The sequence below is a fragment of the Fringilla coelebs genome (assembly GCF_963513975.1).
Source record: "Fringilla coelebs genome assembly, chromosome: 7".
In the NCBI taxonomy this organism is placed as follows: domain Eukaryota; kingdom Metazoa; phylum Chordata; class Aves; order Passeriformes; family Fringillidae; genus Fringilla; species Fringilla coelebs.
This window is the reverse complement of record NC_140035.1, coordinates 37,890,498-37,909,616: the sequence shown is the minus strand read 5'-3', so window position 1 is coordinate 37,909,616 and position 19,119 is coordinate 37,890,498. Positions and strand designations below refer to the sequence as shown.

At 47.3% G+C, this 19,119-nt stretch overlaps 4 protein-coding genes across 5 annotated transcripts in view; all 4 read left to right on the top strand.

Moving 5' to 3' along the window:
• LOC311155898 (UDP-glucuronosyltransferase 1A1-like) overlaps window positions 1–19,119 on the top strand; it is a gene marked incomplete at its 5' end in the record, with an annotated part of 99,637 nt that overhangs the window by 34,782 nt on the left and 45,736 nt on the right. The window lies entirely within an intron of this gene.
• Window positions 4,523–7,171, top strand: LOC311156072 (UDP-glucuronosyltransferase 1A1-like; the record flags this gene model as incomplete). Its single annotated transcript, XM_084209747.1, has 2 exons — window positions 4,523–5,374; window positions 7,103–7,171. 2 exons carry the CDS (start codon window positions 4,523–4,525, stop codon window positions 7,169–7,171), a joined length of 921 nt encoding a protein of 306 aa, XP_084065873.1.
• On the top strand, window positions 8,706–12,171 carry LOC311156071 (UDP-glucuronosyltransferase 1A1-like; the record flags this gene model as incomplete). The annotated part of the gene is made up of 3 exons (XM_084209746.1): window positions 8,706–9,557; window positions 10,973–11,381; window positions 12,152–12,171. 3 exons carry the CDS (start codon window positions 8,706–8,708, stop codon window positions 12,169–12,171), a joined length of 1,281 nt encoding a protein of 426 aa, XP_084065872.1.
• On the top strand, window positions 17,116–17,994 carry LOC311156070 (UDP-glucuronosyltransferase 1A1-like; the record flags this gene model as incomplete). Its single annotated transcript, XM_084209745.1, has 1 exon — window positions 17,116–17,994. The coding sequence occupies one exon, from the start codon at window positions 17,116–17,118 to the stop codon at window positions 17,992–17,994; it is 879 nt and encodes a 292-aa protein (XP_084065871.1).

Here is a 19,119-nt window from a genome sequence, read left to right as displayed (position 1 = left end):
CTGCCCATATTGCAGGAGATGGAATGGGATGCGCTTTTAGGTCCTTTTCAATCCAAACCATTCTGTGATTCTACCTAAGGATATTATTTATTTTAAGACTTCTTGGAGAGCCAATCCACATAAAAACCAGGCCAGGACTACAAAATGTGATTCCAGCTCCTTTCTTTTGGTCTGCTGAACATGGGGGTTTCGCTTTGTGACGGCATCACATGCTATACAGTGTTTCATTCCAGCTGAAATCTGGCACAGAAATTCTCAGGCAGGAATTAATGCCAAAATGGGCTGGTGAATGATAACAGCTCTTCCAATAATTTTTTTCCTCAAGTAGAAGGCAGAGGAATATTTCTTCAGGACCATTAGCTGCTTATCTAGTCAGAAAAATACCTCACTGGGTCATGTGCAAGAGCATCATATTCTCTGTTAGGTACCTGCAGTTTTTGAGTCAGAGGCTCATATTTTGTGGTGAAGGTTTTGGTCTAACAGCTTCCATGAACACCAGCTGAAATCTCAGCTGTTATTTTAGGACACATCCAGTTAGGATGGGGAAATTTTGATGGGTTGTTGCTGGGGAATCTGTGGTCTAAAAAGCCCTTGATTAGCTCGCTGGTTCTCAGGATGTCCTTTAGCTTCTTGCTCCATGTGATGTGTATTGTTGCTTGCTTGTGCTGTCAGTGGAACAGTCTCATGTGTAGCCAGGGATTAAGTGGAAGAGGAATAAAAGAGAAGGAAACTCTCCTCAGCAGTGATGGATCTATTGTTAGTGTCATTCTGCTCTCCCAGCAATACATCATTTGGCTTCCTAAAAAGTTTTGTCTTTGTAAACATTACTGAAAAATCAACAAACTCTCCTCTCTTCTTCCCTCAAACTTTTGTCACTTGCCAGCCTTTCCAAAGCCCTTAGAATGGATTCTTCCGACCTAGCACCACTCTTACTCTTCCCTCAAATTCACAGGCTTTTGTGAGCATGAATGAGAGAAACTTCACAAGAAAAGAGATTTGCTTTTCACACCTTCCCCAGAGCCAACCTTCCCTATGCTCAGGCTTTGCTTCACTCCTCGAACTTCCCTAGTTCACCTTCATTGAGTTGTTTGTTTCTGTTGCTCTGCTTTTTTACAAAAGTCTCTTTCAAATTGTTACCAAGCCCCCCTTTTTATCAGGGTAGTGCTTTTTCCTGTCTCTTCCGTCCATCAGAACTGCTTAACAGCTCCTCAGGGACAAAGCCAGGCAGGTTCTCTAGGAAAGCAGCAGGACATCCTGCCTGCAGGCAAAGCCACAGAGCAGCTCCAGCGTGCAAACTGTTCTCTGAGGGCAAGGCTCCCTCTCTTTTTTTTTTTTCTTTTTTCTCCCAGGGGTAAAGATCATAGTCCAGCAGCAATGTTTATTGCAGAAATACCGATTTTTCGCTCCTGATTTCTTCCTATCTCTCCCAGAAGGAGAAAATGATGAAGAGAGATCAGGATGAGAACAAGTAGTAGGGTGTGTGACAGCATCAACCCAGTGGTTTTCCTTTACTGATGCAAACTCTCTGCTTCTCCAGTGGATTCAATTCGTGGTGGTGTTCCTGGCTCCAGTGCTGAGCTATATGTAAATCCCAGAGCCACCTCCTAAGGGTTTGCATAGATATTGTGCTGTATAGTGGCGCACTCTTTTATAATTTTGAACATGAACTCGCCAAGCATTTCAGAACAGCTGTTGAAATCCTTCTCAAAAAGAATGAAATAAATAAAGTATTTTAATACCTGTTTTCAGCAAGCCAAGTTATTTCCAGGTGCCAGCACCATTCTCAGGTTTTTATTTTGGCAAAGCCTGATTTTATTTTCAATCTAGCATCAATCACAGATTGAGGCCAAAGGGAGCCCCGCTTACCAAGCTCAGTTCCGCCCAACCCAAATTCATTATTCACTTAAATGGTTTATCAATGTCTTCAATGGTTGGTTACCAGTGAATGGTTCTGTTAGAAAAAGCAGGTCATTAAGGGGGAATGTGAGAATCTGGCAGGGAGCTGTGGCTGTATTTAAAAGCTGCTAGGTCGGGGCAGATGAGCAGATTTTGGATTTGCAGGTTGCTCTGTGCCCAGATCTGCCTTCCTTCATCCCAAGAAGATTTACGGACAGCTCAGACCACATGGCGTTTATCCAGCATGTGGAAAACTCAGTTCTCAAGTTCATAGATTCCTTTCTTTGCCATTTTTGCCTATTTCCCATTTCAACTTCAGGCCTCAGATGTTCTTCACAGACAAATAACAGTGGAAGAGCTCTTAAGCCATGGATCCATTTGGCTTGAAATAACAGATTTTGGGTTTGGGTATCCCATGCCAGTTTGAGAAACAGCTGCTCACCTTTAAAAAATTTTAAAGGTTTATTAAACTTTTACAAAAAATACAGCAAAAGGACTAAATAAGGAAAAATTGCAGCACTGGGAGCACCCGTGATTATCAGCCACATGCTCATCTACAACAGCGATGTCCTGCATTTTATATCTTTAGCCCCGCCCAAAGTTTGGTCAGTCAACTCTTTCTCTGCCATCCATTGGTGGGGATCACTTTCTTACATCTTGATAGGAGGCCAGGTGTTAATATGCCACACCTCCTGGTAACAAGCCAGCCTCCTCTAAATGCCCTTGCTACTAAGGCTGTTACAAGGGGGAGGGGAAAGGGGACTATGGGAGAACATATTAGTATAACATTGCTATACATTTTAACATCCTCATAACATCTATCTCTCAATTGTGAGAGCCAATTATCACATTACACCAGTGTTTCTCAACATATTTTTATTGAAGGTATAAACTGTGGAAAGAAAATTCCACTATCTCAGGTTCAGTGATTGCTGTCGTACAATATATGGATGTTTAATGCTGTTTGCAAATGTTTTGTGTGTCTATAACTATGTCCATTAATTGGTTTCACTGTCTCAATTGATTTTTAAAAATGGAGAATCTTTTTGATTAATAGACCTATCCTTTCATAATTTAAAAATGAAGCATCATAATGCACCAAATGGTAGATAATGTTATGGTTGCTCTGGCAGCATGTGCATTTGCAAGAGCTTTATGCTGCCTTCCCAAAAGTTTCTCTACAAAAGATAAGCCTAGAGCCGCAGTAGTTTGATAAATGTCCTTAAAAATATTCTGGTGTATGCTATCAACTGCTATACCAAATTATTTTATTGTCAAAATTACTTCTGTGCAATAATTTTTATGATTAGGGCTTGTCTGCAAATCCCATCTGTGCATTAATATTGTTTGCTTTCATGGCCCAGGGGCAAACTCTTCTCAGAGTGATCTAGAATGGTATTTCTGAGTTGCTGATTCAGTTTTAAGTACAACTGGCAAAATTCATGTCTGTGTCCTTCCTCCTTCCAGACCCTACTTCATCCTCTCAAAAAGAAGACTTACAGGGAAATGAACTTTGATACTCAATTTTCCATCTTCTTCACAGTGTCACAATATAAAACTGGCAAAGAATCCAGACCATTTCCTATGTGAAGCTTTAATATTTTTTTCTAATGTTTTGCAAATGGAAAACAATATGGAATGGCAGAGGGGGAGGAATTATCTTACACTGAAAATTCATGTTTGGAAAATTAATTATCTGTTAATTAGCTCTTTTGAGCAGACCACTCATTGAAGGATCCCTCATTTAATTAAATCATAGAATGTCTCCTAGAAGGGTCTGTTCCATGATCTTACCGGGCACACAGGTGGGGTTGAGAGGTTGGTAGTTCCCTGGAGATTCCTTTCTGTCCTTTTTAAAGGTGGGTACAATGTTTCCCTTTTCCCAGTCACTGTGACTTCACCTGCCTGCCATGACTTTTCAAATATCATGGAGAGTGCCTTGGCAACTGCATCAACCAGTTCCCTCAGGACTCTGGGATGCATCTCATGGGGCCCCATGTGTTTGGGTCATAAGGTGCCCTAATGTTTGGGTTCCTCAAGCAGTCACGTGATCTTCTCTTACACTGGTTGGAGTTTTGCTCCCCCAGCCACATCTTGCCTGCCATCCATCCATCCATCCATCCATCCATCCATCCATCCATCCACTCAGGAGGTGTGGGAAGAGAGGATGCCAGTGAAGGCTGAGGCAAGGAAAGTTCTTGAGTTCCTCAGCTTTACTTTGTCCACTGTTTCCAGTTTCCTAGTCTTGCTTACTGGGGAGGAAAGACTTCCTTTGACCTTCCTGTTGTTGCCCTTGTTGTTATTTTCACCCCTGGCCAAGTTCAACTCCACCTGCACCTTGGACTTCCTGACTTCCTCCCTACAAAACCAGGCAGCATTCCTCCAAACACAGTGTTCCTCCAATAGAGAGATGGGGGTGGTTTCCAGGGTAGCTCCGACTCTGATTTGTGTCTGCCAGACAAGATGAACCTTAACCCTTTCTACCACCTTTGCCATGTCCATGTTTAAACATTTACCAAATGCAAATAAGTCTAAAGATCATCCATAAAAACCAGAGACCAGGTCACTTGAAATCACTAAGCTGGGAAACTCTTTCTGTGGAGGCCCTGAGCTGATCCCTGCAGGAATGGCCCTGGGGCTCAGTGCTGTTCCACCAGCTGTGCTTCTACTCCTGTCCCTGCTGGGTCTGGCTGCTGCTGGGAAGCTCCTGGTGGTGCCAGCGGATGGGAGCCACTGGCTCAGCATGCAGGAAGTGGTGGACAGCCTGAGGCAGAGGGGACATGAGGTGGTCGTGGTGGCACCTGAAGTCACTATGCGAATCAAACCTTCGAAAAACTTTGTGATGAAAATGCATTCGGTCCCCTACACACAGGAAGATTTGAAGAAACAGTTCCAGGCCTTTTTTCATTTTTCATTTGAACAAGGATCTTTTCTGGAAAGATTTGTTAAAGCGTACCAAGGTATCAAAAGAATCACTAACTTTGGGGTCACCAGCTGTGGACATCTCCTGCAAAACAAGGAGCTCATCAGGTACCTTGAGGAGAGCAAGTTTGATGCCGTCCTTACAGATCCTGTCCTACTATGTGGGGCAATCCTGGCGAAGCATCTTTCCCTGCCTGCCGTGTATTTCTTACGAGGAATCCCATGTGGGTTAGATTTTGATGCTACTCAGTGTCCCAGGCCCTCATCCTATGTCCCCAGGGGATTTACCCAATTTACAGACCACATGACCTTTCTCCAGCGAGTGAAGAATCTACTTCATGACATCCCAGATATTTTCCTCTGTGATTTTGCCTTTGAACCCTACTCAAAACTGGCTTCAGAGTTCCTGCAGCAGGAGGTGACTGTGCAGGATCTCTTACGCCAGGCTTCAGTTTGGCTCCTGAGGTCAGATTTTGTTTTAGAGTATCCAAGGCCTTTGATGCCTAACATCATTCCAATTGGAGGAGTCAACTGTGCTCACAAGGAGCTACCTCAGGTGGGTCACACTGTTTTAATTCATGCCATGATTGGTTTCTGTGTTTGGGAGGGAGGAATTTTTTTATGCCATAGGCACTGAGTTTCTGTTTCTGGTGAGTGAGGTGAATCCTCATGAAAGGAACCATTTATCTCTCCTTCTTCCTGATGTCCGCTTTGCGTATAGACAGGTGTTCGTTCCAGCATTTAAAGAGTGCTCTGTTGAAGGGAATCACCAGGGTTATCTGGTGAGGGTCTGTGATGGGACATTGATTTCACCAGCATTGTGCCCAGCTCTGATGCCTGGAGCAGGTCTGATTTGACACATCCAGTCCAGCTTGACTGGCACTGTCACGTTGGGTTTGGGTGCAACCTTGGGGATGATGTCAAACTTTGAGTTCCCCTGCATGCTGGCAAGAGCCCTGGGCAGTGTTCCTCCTGGAGAGCCTCCTCTGCTGCTCCAGGGGAGAACCCAGTGAGTTGGGTGAGTGCTTTTGGTGCCCTGGCTTTCTCTTCAGTCCTGTTCCTTAGGATTGGTGTGATATGGGCTGGGATAATGAAGCCCCATATGTGGCAATTCCCCCCATCCCCAGGTGTGGGGATGGCTGTGACATCTGACAGACATCCCCGTGCACACTGGGATTGGCCACGTGAGCATTCACACAACTCCATCACGGCTGGCCACCATGGGGGCTTTGTCAGTGACTAAAACGATGCCAGAATTAGGCTCTGAATTATTCTGTGGAAAGTCTCCCTCAAAGAGTGTTGTCAGAATTTGACCCCGGCTAGAAGCTAGACACCCACAAAAAACCATTTACTCATTCTCTTATGCTGTATTGGAGCAGAGGAGGGGGAAAAAAAGACAAAAGGGGCTCATGAGTTGAGGTAAGGATTGGGAAGAAACACTTTAAGGGCAGAACAGGCTCAAAACTTAAAAGATGTAAAGCAAAATTTATTAACAGAATTAAAAGAGGATAATCAGAACTATAATAAATCTTTAGAATACCTTCCCCTGCACCCCTCGCCCTTCTTTCCTTCCCAAAAACAATGCAGGGAGACAAAACATGGTGGTTTTAGTCAGTTTGTCATTTCTAAAATTCTTTCTTCAGTTTGCTTAGGGAGAGGAATATCTTCTGCTATGCCATGGGGTCTTTTTCATGGAACAGTTATCTGTGAACTTTTCCAACGTGGTTCTAATTTTCACAAGTAGCAGCCACACCCAACCTGCTCCAACATGAGTCCCTCCCACGGGGCAGTCTTCCTACAACTGCTTGCGTGCATCATTTTACTTCATGCCATGTAGTCTTTTAAGGATGACCTGTTCTAGTTTGGAAGCAAGGGTCTTCTTTTTCTATCTCTGGAAGGAAGGGTCTTTTTTCTCTGTTCAAATTTCTCACTAGATCACAGCTTTTCAACATCCACACGTTCCAGTGTGAGCACTCTTTCTCATGGGCTGCAGGTGAACTCTGAATTCCCCCATGCACTCATAAATTACAGGGAAACTGTTCTTTTTTAGACCTCACCACAGCATGCAGAAGCATCTCAGCTCCAAGGCACAGAGCACCTCCTCCTTCCCTTCCCTCCTTTTCACTGACCGTAGTGCCACCATGTTGTTCTCCTCATGTCTTCACTTTTCCCTTTTCTTTGACTCGTGAGAGAACTGCTGTCTGTATGTTCATTTCTTCTCACATTCTATTAATTGAAAAGTTTTTATAGAGTCCTTCAGCACTGAAATGTTGATCTCATCCAGGCCCTGCATGGGGAATTGCTCTCCATGCCCCTCGCTGCTGGTCGCATAGTTGCTGCCAGCACCATGTGAAGCTCACCGGACGCCGGCTTCGCTCAGCGCCTCTCCTCATGCCAGTGAGGCAGAGTGGAAATTTTTCAGGGCAGAAATCCATTTTGATTTCTTTGAAATGTACATCTTTGAGTTAAGTCTGTAGCTTGCTGTTTAGTCTGAGTGACTGTTCTCGAAAAAAACCTATGCTGGGAGAAACTGCTTCAGCCAAAGGACAAGAGATAAGGGGGGAGGGTGGGGGCAGACAGAGCAGGGCAACTTGACTCAGGAATTCTTTCTGATAAAGAAGAATTAGTGGCAAATGTCACACAAAATCAGTAGAATTAATATGTATGAACCTATTTTGAAATTACATGCATATGTATTTGAGAGGGAAATGAGAAAGGATCTGGAGTTCCCAGAGGCACGCATGTCATTTAAGGGGAAGGATTCCCACATTCATCCAGCGCTGTAATAAACATAGTGGCTTTACAACTTGCACAAAAGTTGCGGAGTTTGTTTGCTTCTGCAAATCACCGGGTGCCAAAAAGGAAGAGCTGCTGCCACCGCTCCTGTCTCTTCTGCCCACAGCAGGTTAGCTGAAAGTGGCCAAGGAAGCACATTTCACTGTGGATCAGGCTGGCATTGCCCTGGCCGCATGAGCGCTCTCAGCGCCTGCTCTGAGCATATGGTACCAGCCATGTGACCACTCACAGCGCACGGGTGGCCGCACCGCGTGGCACAGCTCTGGCCAGGCTGGGAAGGAGCACAGTGGTCCCATCACCACCCGTGCTGGGAGAGGAGGAAAGAGGACTTGCACACATTTTCTAGTTCTTAATTATGTCCTCTCAGAGGTGCCACTAACTTCTCAAATTGGGCTAGCCAATGCGTCAGTTGTGAGAGCCTTCAGGGACTGGCTGTACTGGACTGAGTAGAAGTTTTGATGAGCTTCTCTCTCAGAAGCAGCCTCTGTGGCTTCTCTGCCCCCGCTAAAAGCCAGATTGTGTTAAACTAATACAAGTGTTCATGAATCTCTTCTCAAAAATCCGGCATCATCCTTCCACCTCTTTTGTTTTCTCAGGCAGGAAACCATCTTAAAGAGCTGTTCCACAGCTGCCATAAGGTCTGGGTCTCCTACAGAGTTTTCAAAGAGAAAAGGGAACAGGCCTTGATGGTGGGAAAGGAGAAACCTCTGCAGGTCTGAATGGTGATGTGCCTGTGACACATCTCCTACATGTGACACATCTCCTGAACATGCAGAAGGTCCAGCCAGAGGGAAGGAATCAAAGTGCAGTCCCAGAGTCACACCTGCCTCTTTCCTGGGGCACTCTTTATTGTTGCTCTGATAGAGATAGGTGGGAGTTATCTGGGCATTCTGTGGACTTGGCAGGAATTCCATGCTTGTTCTGCAGCCTTTTATCATATCAGGGATTACACATTCACCACCCAGCACATTAAATAAGGATCCAGAGTTGGGCTGTGACAGAGATTCATTTGAAAGTGCAGAGCAGGTGCTGGAGCTCCCGTGCTCTTGGGCATTTCCTTCCTTGTTAGCACTCAGCTGATCCCTGCAGGAATGGCCCCAGGGCTCAGTGCTGCTCCACCAGTTGTGCTTCTGCTCCTGTCTCTGCTGGGTCTGGCTGCTGCTGGGAAGCTCCTGGTGGTGCCAGTGGACGGGAGCCACTGGCTCAGCATGCAGGAAGTGGTGGAAAGCCTGAGGCAGAAGGGACATGAGGTGGTCGTGGTGGCACCTGAAGTCTCCATGCACATCAAACCGTCAAAGAACTTTGTGATGAAAATGTACCCGGTCCCCTTCACTAAGGAAGAAATGGAAAAAGATTTCGAGGCATTTTTTCACATTTCATTTGAAGAAGGAACTTTTTTTGAAAAATTTTTTCATGTACTTGAAGGTATAAAGAGAATAAATAAGGTTATGTTCTCCAGCTGTGAACAGCTCTTGCAAAACAAGGAGCTCATCAGGTACCTTGAGGAAAGCAAGTTTGATGCCGTCTTTACAGACCCTTTCGTGCCCTGTGGCGTGATCCTGGCTGAGCATCTTTCACTTCCTTCTGTGTATTTCTTACGAGGAATCCCGTGTGGGTTAGAGTTTGATGCTACTCAGTGTCCCAATCCTCCTTCCTATGTGCCCAGGGTATTTACAGACCATACAGACCGCATGACTTTTCTCCAGCGAGTGAAGAATATGCTCTTTGACATCCCAAGAGTTTTCCTCTGTGATTTTGCTTTTGACCCATTCACAAAACTGGCTTCCAAGTTTCTGCAGCGGGAGGTGACTGTGCTGGATCTCTTACGGAAGGGCTCAGTTTGGCTCCTGAGGATGGAATTTGTGCTAGACTATCCAAGACCCTTGATGCCCAACATCATTCCCATTGGAGGAGTCAACTGTGCTCACAAGGATCTGCCTCAGGTGGGTCACACTGTGTTTAATCCATGCCTTGATTGATTTCTTTGTTCAGGAGGGTGGAATTCTGTGTTGTAATAGAAATCAAGTTCCCATTTCTGGTGAGTGAGGTGCATCCTCATGAAAGGAACTGTTTATCTCTCACTTCTGATTTTCCACATCTTGTGTAGGCAACTGTTCCTTCTGGCTTTGAAAGTTTACTCAGTTGAAGGGAATCACCAGGATCTTCTGGTGAAGGTCTGTGATGGGCTGTTGATGCCATCAGCAAAGGGATTGTCGGAATTTGTGGACAAAGTCTTGGGTTCCTTTAATGACCAGCTCCAGTGGGATGTCCCAGAGACTGTTAAAAACTTTATCCTGGCTCCAAATCCCAGCCTAGGTGCCTGGAGCAGGTCTGATTTGACACATCCAGTACAGCTTGACTGGCAGTGAGTGTTTGGATGTAGCCTTGTGCATGATACCAACTGCTCCAATGTGCCATGTGCTTGGGTTCACTGGGATGCTTGCAAGAGCCCTGTGGGTGTTCCTCCTGGACAGCTTGCTATTCTTCTCTGGGTGAGAGCCTGGAGAGTTGGGTGAGTACTTTTGGTGCCCTGGCTTTCTCTTCATTCATATTCCTTAGGATTTGTGTGGTGCCGGGCGGAATCACCAAGTCCAATGTATGGCAATTCCACCCAGGCTGAAGTACAGAGGTAGCTGTGGCAATTTTGAGACATCCCCATTTACAATGGGATTGGCCACCTGAGCATTCACACAACTCCACCAGTGCTGGACACCATGGGGGCTTTGTCAGGGATCAAACCAAGGCCAGAATTAGGCTTTGAAATGTTATGTGTAAAGTCCCCCTCAAAGAGTGTTTGTAAATCTCTGCTCAGAAACCTGGCATCATCCTTCCATCTCTTCAGTCTTCTCAGTCTGGAAACCATCTCAAAGAGCTGCTCCGCAGCTGCTGTAGGGTTTGGGTCTCCTAGAGATGAGTTTTCCAAGAGAGAGGGAGAGGGGACAGTCCTGGCCTGGAGGGGAGAATCTCTGCAGGTCTGAATAGTGACGTGGATGTCTTGCATGTGACACATCACAGAATTTCCAGCCAGAGGGAAGGAGTCCGAAGTGCACTTCCCTCTGCCTTCTTAGGGCACTCCTTACTGTTCCTCTGAGAGATAGATATGAGTTATCTGGTGATTCTATGGACTTCTCAGGCATCTCATGCTTATTATGCAGGCTTTTATCACACCAGGGATTACACATTTACCACACAGCGCATAAAATAAAAATCCACAGTAGGGCTGTGGCACAGATTGCTTGAAAGCGTGTGGCAAGCACCAGTGTTGCTGCAGATTCCCTTCCCTGGAGGCACTCAGCTGATCCCTGCAGGAATGGCCCTGGGCCTCAGTGCTGCTCCACCAGTTGTGCTTTTACTCCAGTCCCTGCTGGGTCTGGCTGCTGCTGGGAAGCTCCTGGTGGTGCCAGTGGACAGGAGCCACTGGCTCAGTATGTGGGAAGTGTTGGACAGCCTGAGGCAGAGGGGACATGAGGTGGTTGTGGTGACACCTGAAGTGACTTTGCACATCAAACCGTCAAAGAACTTTGTGATGAAAAGGTACCCAGTCCCCTACACAAAGGAAGAGATGGAGAAAGATTTCAAGGCGTTCTTTAAGGTTTCATTTGAAGAGGGATCTTTTCAGGAAAGATTTTTTAAAGTGTACAGAGGTATGAAAAGAATCTCTGACTTGGAGTTCTCCAGCCGTGAACAGCTCTTGCAACACAAAGAGCTCATCAGGTACCTTGAGGAGAGCAAGTTTGATGCCGTCCTTACAGACCCTTTTGTGCCTCGTGGGGCGATCCTGGCTGTGCATCTTTCCCTTCCTTCTGTGTATTTCTTACAAGGAATACCTTGTGGGTTAGATTTAGAAGCCACTCAGTGTCCCAAGCCCCCTTCCTATGTCCCCAGGGTACTTACAGACCTGACAGACCACATGTCTCCAGCAGGTGAAGAATCTGCTCTTTGACACCCAAAATTTTTCCTCTGTGATTTTGCTTTTGACCCATTCACAAAACTGGCTTCAGAGTTCCTGCAGCGGGAGGTGACTGTGCTGGATCTCTTATGGGAGGTCTCTCAACTCAGGTAACTCAGTTTGGCTCCTGAGGTTGGAATTTGTGCTAGACTGTCCAAGACCCTTGATGCCCAACATCATTCCCATTGGAGGAGTCAACTGTGCTCACAAGGAGCTGCCTCAAATGGGTCACACTGTGTTTAATCCATGCCTTGATTGATTTCTTTGTTCAGGAGGGTGGAATTCTGTGTTGTGATAGATATCAAGTTCCAATTTCTGGTGAGTGAGGTGCATCCTTAGAAAGGTACTGTTTATCTCTCACTTCTGATTTTCTACATCCTGTGTAGGCAGCAGTCTCCTCTGGCTTTTAGCAGGTGATCAGTTGTAGATAAACACCAGGGTCTTCTAGTGTGGCTTTTAGTGAGACATTGATTGCACCAGGTAAGGGATTGTCAAAATTTGTGGATCTTCAGACAAATTACTGGGTTCCTTTAAGGAACACCTCCCATTGGCAGTCCCAGAATAGCTTAACTCTTTTTTTATTGGCAGTCCAGCCCTCATACCTGTAGCAGGTCTGATTTAAGACATCCAGCAGGTCTTGACTGGCACTGACAGCTTGGGTGCAGTCTTGGGGATGATGCCAAACTTTGAGTTCCCTTGCATGCTGGCAAGAGCCCTGGGCAGTGTTCCTCCTGGAGAGCCTCCTCTGCTGCTCCAGGGGAGAACCCGGTGAGTTGGGTGAGTGCTTTTGGTGCCCTGGCTTTCTCTTCAGTCCTGTTCCTTAGGATTGGTGTGATATGGGCTGGGATAATGAAGCCCCATATGTGGCAATTCCACCCATCCCCAGGTGTGGGGATGGCTGTGACATCTGACAGACATCCCTGTGCACACTGGGATTGGCCACGTGAGCATTCACACAACTCCACCACTGCTCGCCACCATGGGGCTTTGTCAGTGACTAAAACGATGCCAGAATTGGGCCCTGAATTGTTCTGTGAAAATTCTACCTCAAAAAGTGTTCGTACACAACTGCTTAGAAACCTGCCATATTCATTCCAGCTCCTCTGTCCTCTCAGTCTGGAGACTGTCATAAAAGAGCTGTTCCACAGCTGCCATGGGGTCTGGGTCTCCTAGAGATGAGATGGAAAGGGTGAGAGAGGGGCAACAGGCCTTGATGGTGGGAAAGGAGAAACCTCTGCAGGTCTGAATGGTGATGTGCCTGTGACACATCTCCTACACCTGTCACATCTCCTGAACATGCAGAAGGTCCAGCCAGAGGGAAGGAACCAAAGTGCAGTCCCAGAGCCACGCCTGCCTCTTTCCTGGGGCACTCTTTACTGTTGCTCTGACAGAGAGAAGGTGGAGTTACCTGCTGACTCAATGGACTTGGCAGGAATCCCATGAGTATTCTGCAACCTTTTATTGTATCATGGATTACATATTCACCACCCAGCACATTAAATAAGGATCCAGAGTTGGGCTGTGCCACAGATCGCTGGAAAGCACGGAGCAGGCACCGGAGCTCCTGTGCTGCCGTGGATTTCCTTCCCTGGAGGCCCTGAGCTGATCCCTGCAGGAATGGCCCCGGGGCTCAGTGCTGCTCCACCAGTTGTGCTTCTGCTCCTGTCCCTGCTGGGTCTGGCTGCTGCTGGGAAGCTCCTGGTGGTGCCGGCCGATGGGAGCCACTGGCTGAGCATGCAGGAAGTGGTGGAGAGCCTGACACAGAAGGGACACGAGGTGATCGTTGTGGCACCTGAAGTCTCCTTGCACATCAAACCATCAAAAAACTTTGTGATGAAAATGTACTCGGTCCCCTACACAAAGGAAGAGCTGGAGAAAGCATTCCAGGCCTTTTTTCGTGGTTCCTTGGAAGAAGGCTGGGTTTTGAAGAGATTATTGAATGTGCACAAGGGTATGAAAGCTCTCACTGGCTGTTGGGTCACCAGCTGTGAGCAGCTCTTGCAAAACAAGGAGCTCATCACGTACCTTGAGGAGAGCAAGTTTGATGCCGTCCTTACAGACCCTGTAGCAACTTGTGGGGCGATCCTGGCTGAGCATCTTTCACTTCCTTCTGTGTATTTTTTACGAGGAGTCCCGTGTGGGTTAGACTTAGATGCCAGGCTGTGTCCCAGTCCTCCTTCCTATGTGCCCAGGGTATTTACAGACCTTACAGACCGCATGACCTTTCTCCAGCGAGTGAAGAATCTGCTCTTTGACATCCCAAGTATTTTCCTCTGTGATTTTGCCTTTGAACCCTACTCAAAACTGGCTTCCAAGTTTCTGCAGCGGGAGGTGACTGTGCTGGATCTCTTACGGAAGGGGTCTGTTTGGCTCCTGAGGATGGAATTTGTGCTAGACTATCCAAGACCCTTGATGCCCAACATCATTCCCATTGGAGGACTCCACTGTGCTCACAAGGAGCTGCCTCAGGTCGGTATTAATCCCTTCCTTGATTGATTTCTTTGTTCAGGAGGGTAGAATTCTGTGTTGTGATAGAAATCAAGTTCCCATTTCAGTCAGATTTTTAATGAGTGAATTGAATCCTCAATAAAGGAACTGGTTTTCTCTCACTTTCTTGCTGACTTTCCACATCTTGTGTAGGCAGCTGTTTCTTCTGGCTTTTAATTGGTGCTCAATTGTAGGAAAACACCAGGGTATTCTAGTGACCCTGTACTAAGGATCTGTGATGGGACGTTGATTCTGCCAGCCAAAGGGATTCTGAGAATTTGTGGATAGTAGAACAAAGTTTTGTATCAGTATAATGACCAGCTCCAGTGGGATGTCCCAGAGACTGTTAAAAACTCTATCCTGGCTCCAAAGCCCAGCTCTGATGCCTGGAGCAGGTCTGATTTGACACATGCAGCAAGGCTTGATTGGCGCCAAGGGATTAGCTGCAGTCTTGCCCATGATACCAGCCAGTCAAATATGCCATGTGTTTGGGTTCCCTTGGATGGTGGCAAGAGCCCTGGGCAGTGTTCCTCCTGGAGAGCCTCCTCTGCAGCTCCAGGGGAGAACCTGGCGAGTTGGGTGAGTGCTTTTGGTGCCCTGGCTTTCTCCTCATTCATATTCCTTAGGATTTGTGTGGTGTAGGGTGGGATGCCAAAGCTGCTGTGGCAATTCCCCCCATCCCCAAGTGTGGGGACGGCTGTGACATCTGACAGACATCCCCGTGCACACTGGGATTGGCCACGTGATCTTTCACACAACTCCACCACTGCTGGCCACCATGGGGGCTTTGTCAGTGACTAAAATGATGCCAGAATTAGGCTCTGAATTGTTCTGTGGAAAGACCCCTCAAAAGTGCTCATAAATCTCTGCTCAAACCTCCTAGCTCAAAAGCCAACCCCTGCAATTCCTTGGGGCTGGTCTGGGACACTGGAAGTGCTGCTTGACGTGGGTCACATTTCCTGCAGAAACCTGGCATCATCCATCCATCTTCTCTGTCTTCTCAGTCTGGAAACCATCTTAAAGAGCTGTTCCACAGCTGCCATAGTGTCTGGGTCACCTAGAGAGGAGTTTTCCAAGAGAGAGGGGACAGATCTTGCCTGGGGGAAAGGAGAAGCCTCTTCAGGTCTGAATGGTGATGTGCCTGTGACACATCTCCTACATGTGACACATCTCCTGAACATGCAGAAGGTCCAGAGCCACACCTGCCTCTTCCCTGGGGCACTCTTTATTGTTGCCCTGACAGAGATAGGTGGGAGTTATCTGGTCATTCTATGGACTTTTGGCAGGAATTCCATGCTTGTTGTGCAACCTTTTATCATATCAGGGATTACACATTCACCATCCAGCACATTAAATAAGGATCCAGAGTTGCGCTCTGCCACAGATTGATTGAAAGTGGGGTTTTCTTCTTTGTTGGCACTCAGCTGATCCCTGCAGGAATGGCCCCAGGGCTCAGTGCTGCTCCACCAGTTGTGCTTGTGCTCCTGTCCCTGCTGGGTCTGGCTGCTTCTGGTGGTGCCAGTGGATGGGAGCCACTGGCTGAGCATGCAGGAAGTCGTGGAGAGCCTGAGGCAGAAGGGACATGAGGTTGTTGTGGTGGCACCTGAAGTCTCCATTCACATAAACCATCAAAGAATTTTTTGATGAAAATGTACTCGGTTCCCTACACATAGGAAGAGATGGAGAAAGATTTCATGGCATTCTTTCATGTTTCATTTGAAGATTGATCTTTTCAGGAAAGATTTCTTAAAGTGTATAGAGTTGTGAAAAGAATCACTGACTTGGAGTTCTCCAGCCGTGAACAGCTCTTGCAAATCAAAGAGCTCATCAGGTACCTTGAGGAGAGCAAGTTTGATGCCGTCCTTACAGACCCTTTTGTGCCTCGTGGGGCGATCCTGGCTGTGCATCTTTCCCTTCCTTCTGTGTATTTCTTACGAGGAATCCCTTCTGGGTTAGATTTAGAAGCCACTCAGTGTCCCAAGCCCCCTTCCTATGTCCCCAGGGTACTTACAGACCTGACAGACCACATGTCTCCAGCGGGTGAAGAATCTGCTCTTTGACACCCAAAATTTTTCCTCTGTGATTTTGCTTTTGACCCATTCACAAAACTGGCTTCAGAGTTCCTGCAGCGGGAGGTGACTGTGCTGGATCTCTTATGGGAGGTCTCTCAACTCAGGTAACTCAGTTTGGCTCCTGAGGTTGGAATTTGTGCTAGACTGTCCAAGACCCTTGATGCCCAACATCATTCCCATTGGAGGAGTCTGTGCTCACAAGGAGCTGCCTCAAATGGGTCACACTGTGTTTAATCCATGCCTTGATTGATTTCTTTGTTCAGGAGGGTGGAATTCTGTGTTGTGATAGAAATCAAGTTCCCATTTCTGGTGAGTGAGGTGCATCCTTAGAAAGGTACTGTTTATCTCTCACTTCTGATTTTCTACATCCTGTGTAGGCAGCAGTCTCCTCTGGCTTTTAGCAGGTGATCAGTTGTAGATAAACACCAGGGTCTTCAAGTGAGGCTTTTAGTGAGACATTGATTGCACCAGGCAAGGGATTGTCAAAATTGTGCATCTTCAGACAAATTGCTGGGTTTCTTTAAGGAACACCCCCCATGGTGTTCCTAGAGATGAGATGGAGAGGGTGAGAGAGGGGCAACAGGCCTTGATGGTGGGAAAGGAGAAACCTCTGCAGGTCTGAATGGTGATGTGCCTGTGGCACATCTCCTACACCTGTCACATCTCCTGAACATGCAGAAGGTCCAGCCAGAGGGAAGGAGCCAAAGTGCAGTCCCAGAGCCACGCCTGCCTCTTTCCTGGGGCACTCTTTACTGTTGCTCTGACAGAGAGAAGGTGGAGTTACCTGCTGACTCAATGGACTTGGCAGGAATCCCATGAGTATTCTGCAACCTTTTATTGTATCATGGATTACATATTCACCACCCAGCACATTAAATAAGGATCCAGAGTTGGGCTGTGCCACAGATCGCTGGAAAGCACGGAGCAGGCACCAGAGCTCCTGTGCTGCCGTGGATTTCCTTCCCTGGAGGCCCTGAGCTGATCCCTGCAGGAATGGCCCTGGGCCTCAGTGCTGCTCCACCAGTTGTGCTTCTGCTCCTGTCCCTGCTGGGTCTGGCTGCTGCTGGGAAGCTCCTGGTGGTGCCGGCCGATGGGAGCCACTGGCTGAGCATGCAGGAAGTGGTGGAGAGCCTGACACAGAAGGGACACGAGGTGGTGGTGGTGGCACCTGAAGTCTCCATGCACGTCAAACCATCAAAAAACTTTGTGATGAAAATGTACTCGGTCCCCTACACAAAGGAAGAGCTGGAGAAAGCATTCCAGGCCTTTTTACATGGTTCCTTGGAAGAAGGTTGGGTTTTGAAGAGATTATTGAATTTGCAAAAGGTTGTGAAAGCTCTCACTGACTTTTGGGTCACCAACTGTGAGCAGCTCTTGCAAAACAAGGAGCTCATCACGTACCTTGAGGAGAGCAAGTTTGATGCCGTCCTTACAGACCCTGTAGCAACTTGTGGGGCGATCCTGGCTGAGCATCTTTCACTTCCTTCTGTGTATTTCTTACGAGGAGTCCCGTGTGGGTTAGACTTAGATGCCAGGCTGTGTCCCAGTCCTCCTTCCTATGTGCCCAGGGTATTTACAGACCTTACAGACCGCATGACCTTTCTCCAGCGAGTGAAGAATCTGCTCTTTGATATCCCCAGTATTTTCCTCTGTAATTTTGCTTTTGAGCCCTACTCAAAACTGGCTTCCAAGTTTCTGCAGCGGGAGGTGACTGTGCTGGATCTCTTACGGAAGGGGTCTGTTTGGCTCCTGAGGATGGAATTTGTGCTAGACTATCCAAGACCCTTGATGCCCAACATCATTCCCATTGGAGGACTCCACTGTGCTCACAAGGAGCTGCCTCAGGTCGGTATTAATCCCTTCCTTGATTGATTTCTTTGTTCAGGAGGGTAGAATTCTGTGTTGTGATAGAAATCAAGTTCCCATTTCAGTCAGATTTTTAATGAGTGAATTGAATCCTCAATAAAGGAACTGGTTTTCTCTCACTTTCTTGCTGACTTTCCACATCTTGTGTAGGCAGCTGTTTCTTCTGGCTTTTAATTGGTGCTCAATTGTAGGAAAACACCAGGGTATTCTAGTGACCCTGTACTAAGGATCTGTGATGGGACGTTGATTCTGCCAGCCAAAGGGATTCTGAGAATTTGTGGATAGTAGAACAAAGTTTTGTATCAGTATAATGACCAGCTCCAGTGGGATGTCCCAGAGACTGTTAAAAACTCTATCCTGGCTCCAAAGCCCAGCTCTGATGCCTGGAGCAGGTCTGATTTGACACATGCAGCAAGGCTTGATTGGCGCCAAGGGATTAGCTGCAGTCTTGCCCATGATACCAGCCAGTCAAATATGCCATGTGTTTGGGTTCCCTTGGATGGTGGCAAGAGCCCTGGGCAGTGTTCCTCCTGGAGAGCCTCCTCTGCAGCTCCAGGGGAGAACCTGGCGAGTTGGGTGAGTGCTTTTGGTGCCCTGGCTTTCTCCTCATTCATATTCCTTAGGATTTGTGTGGTGTAGGGTGGGATGCCAAAGCTGCTGTGGCAATTCCCCCCATCCCCAAGTGTGGGGACGGCTGTGACATCTGACAGACATCCCCGTGCACACTGGGATTGGCCACGTGATCTTTCACACAACTCCACCACTGCTGGCCACCATGGGGGCTTTGTCAGTGACTAAAACAATGCCAGAATTGGGCCCTGAATTGTTCTGTGGAAAGACCCCTCAAAAGTGCTCATAAATCTCTGCTCAAACCTCCTAGCTCAAAAGCCAACCCCTGCAATTCCTTGAGGCTGGTCTGGGACACTGGAAGTGCTGCTTGATGTGGGTCACATTTCCTGCAGAAACCTGGCATCATCCATCCATCTTCTCTGTCTTCTCAGTCTGGAAACCATCTTAAGGAGCTGTTCCACAGCTGCCATAAGGTCTGGGTCACCTAGAGAGGAGTTGTGCCTGGGGGAAAGGAGAAGCCTCTTCAGGTCTGAATGGTGATGTGCCTGTGACACATCTCCT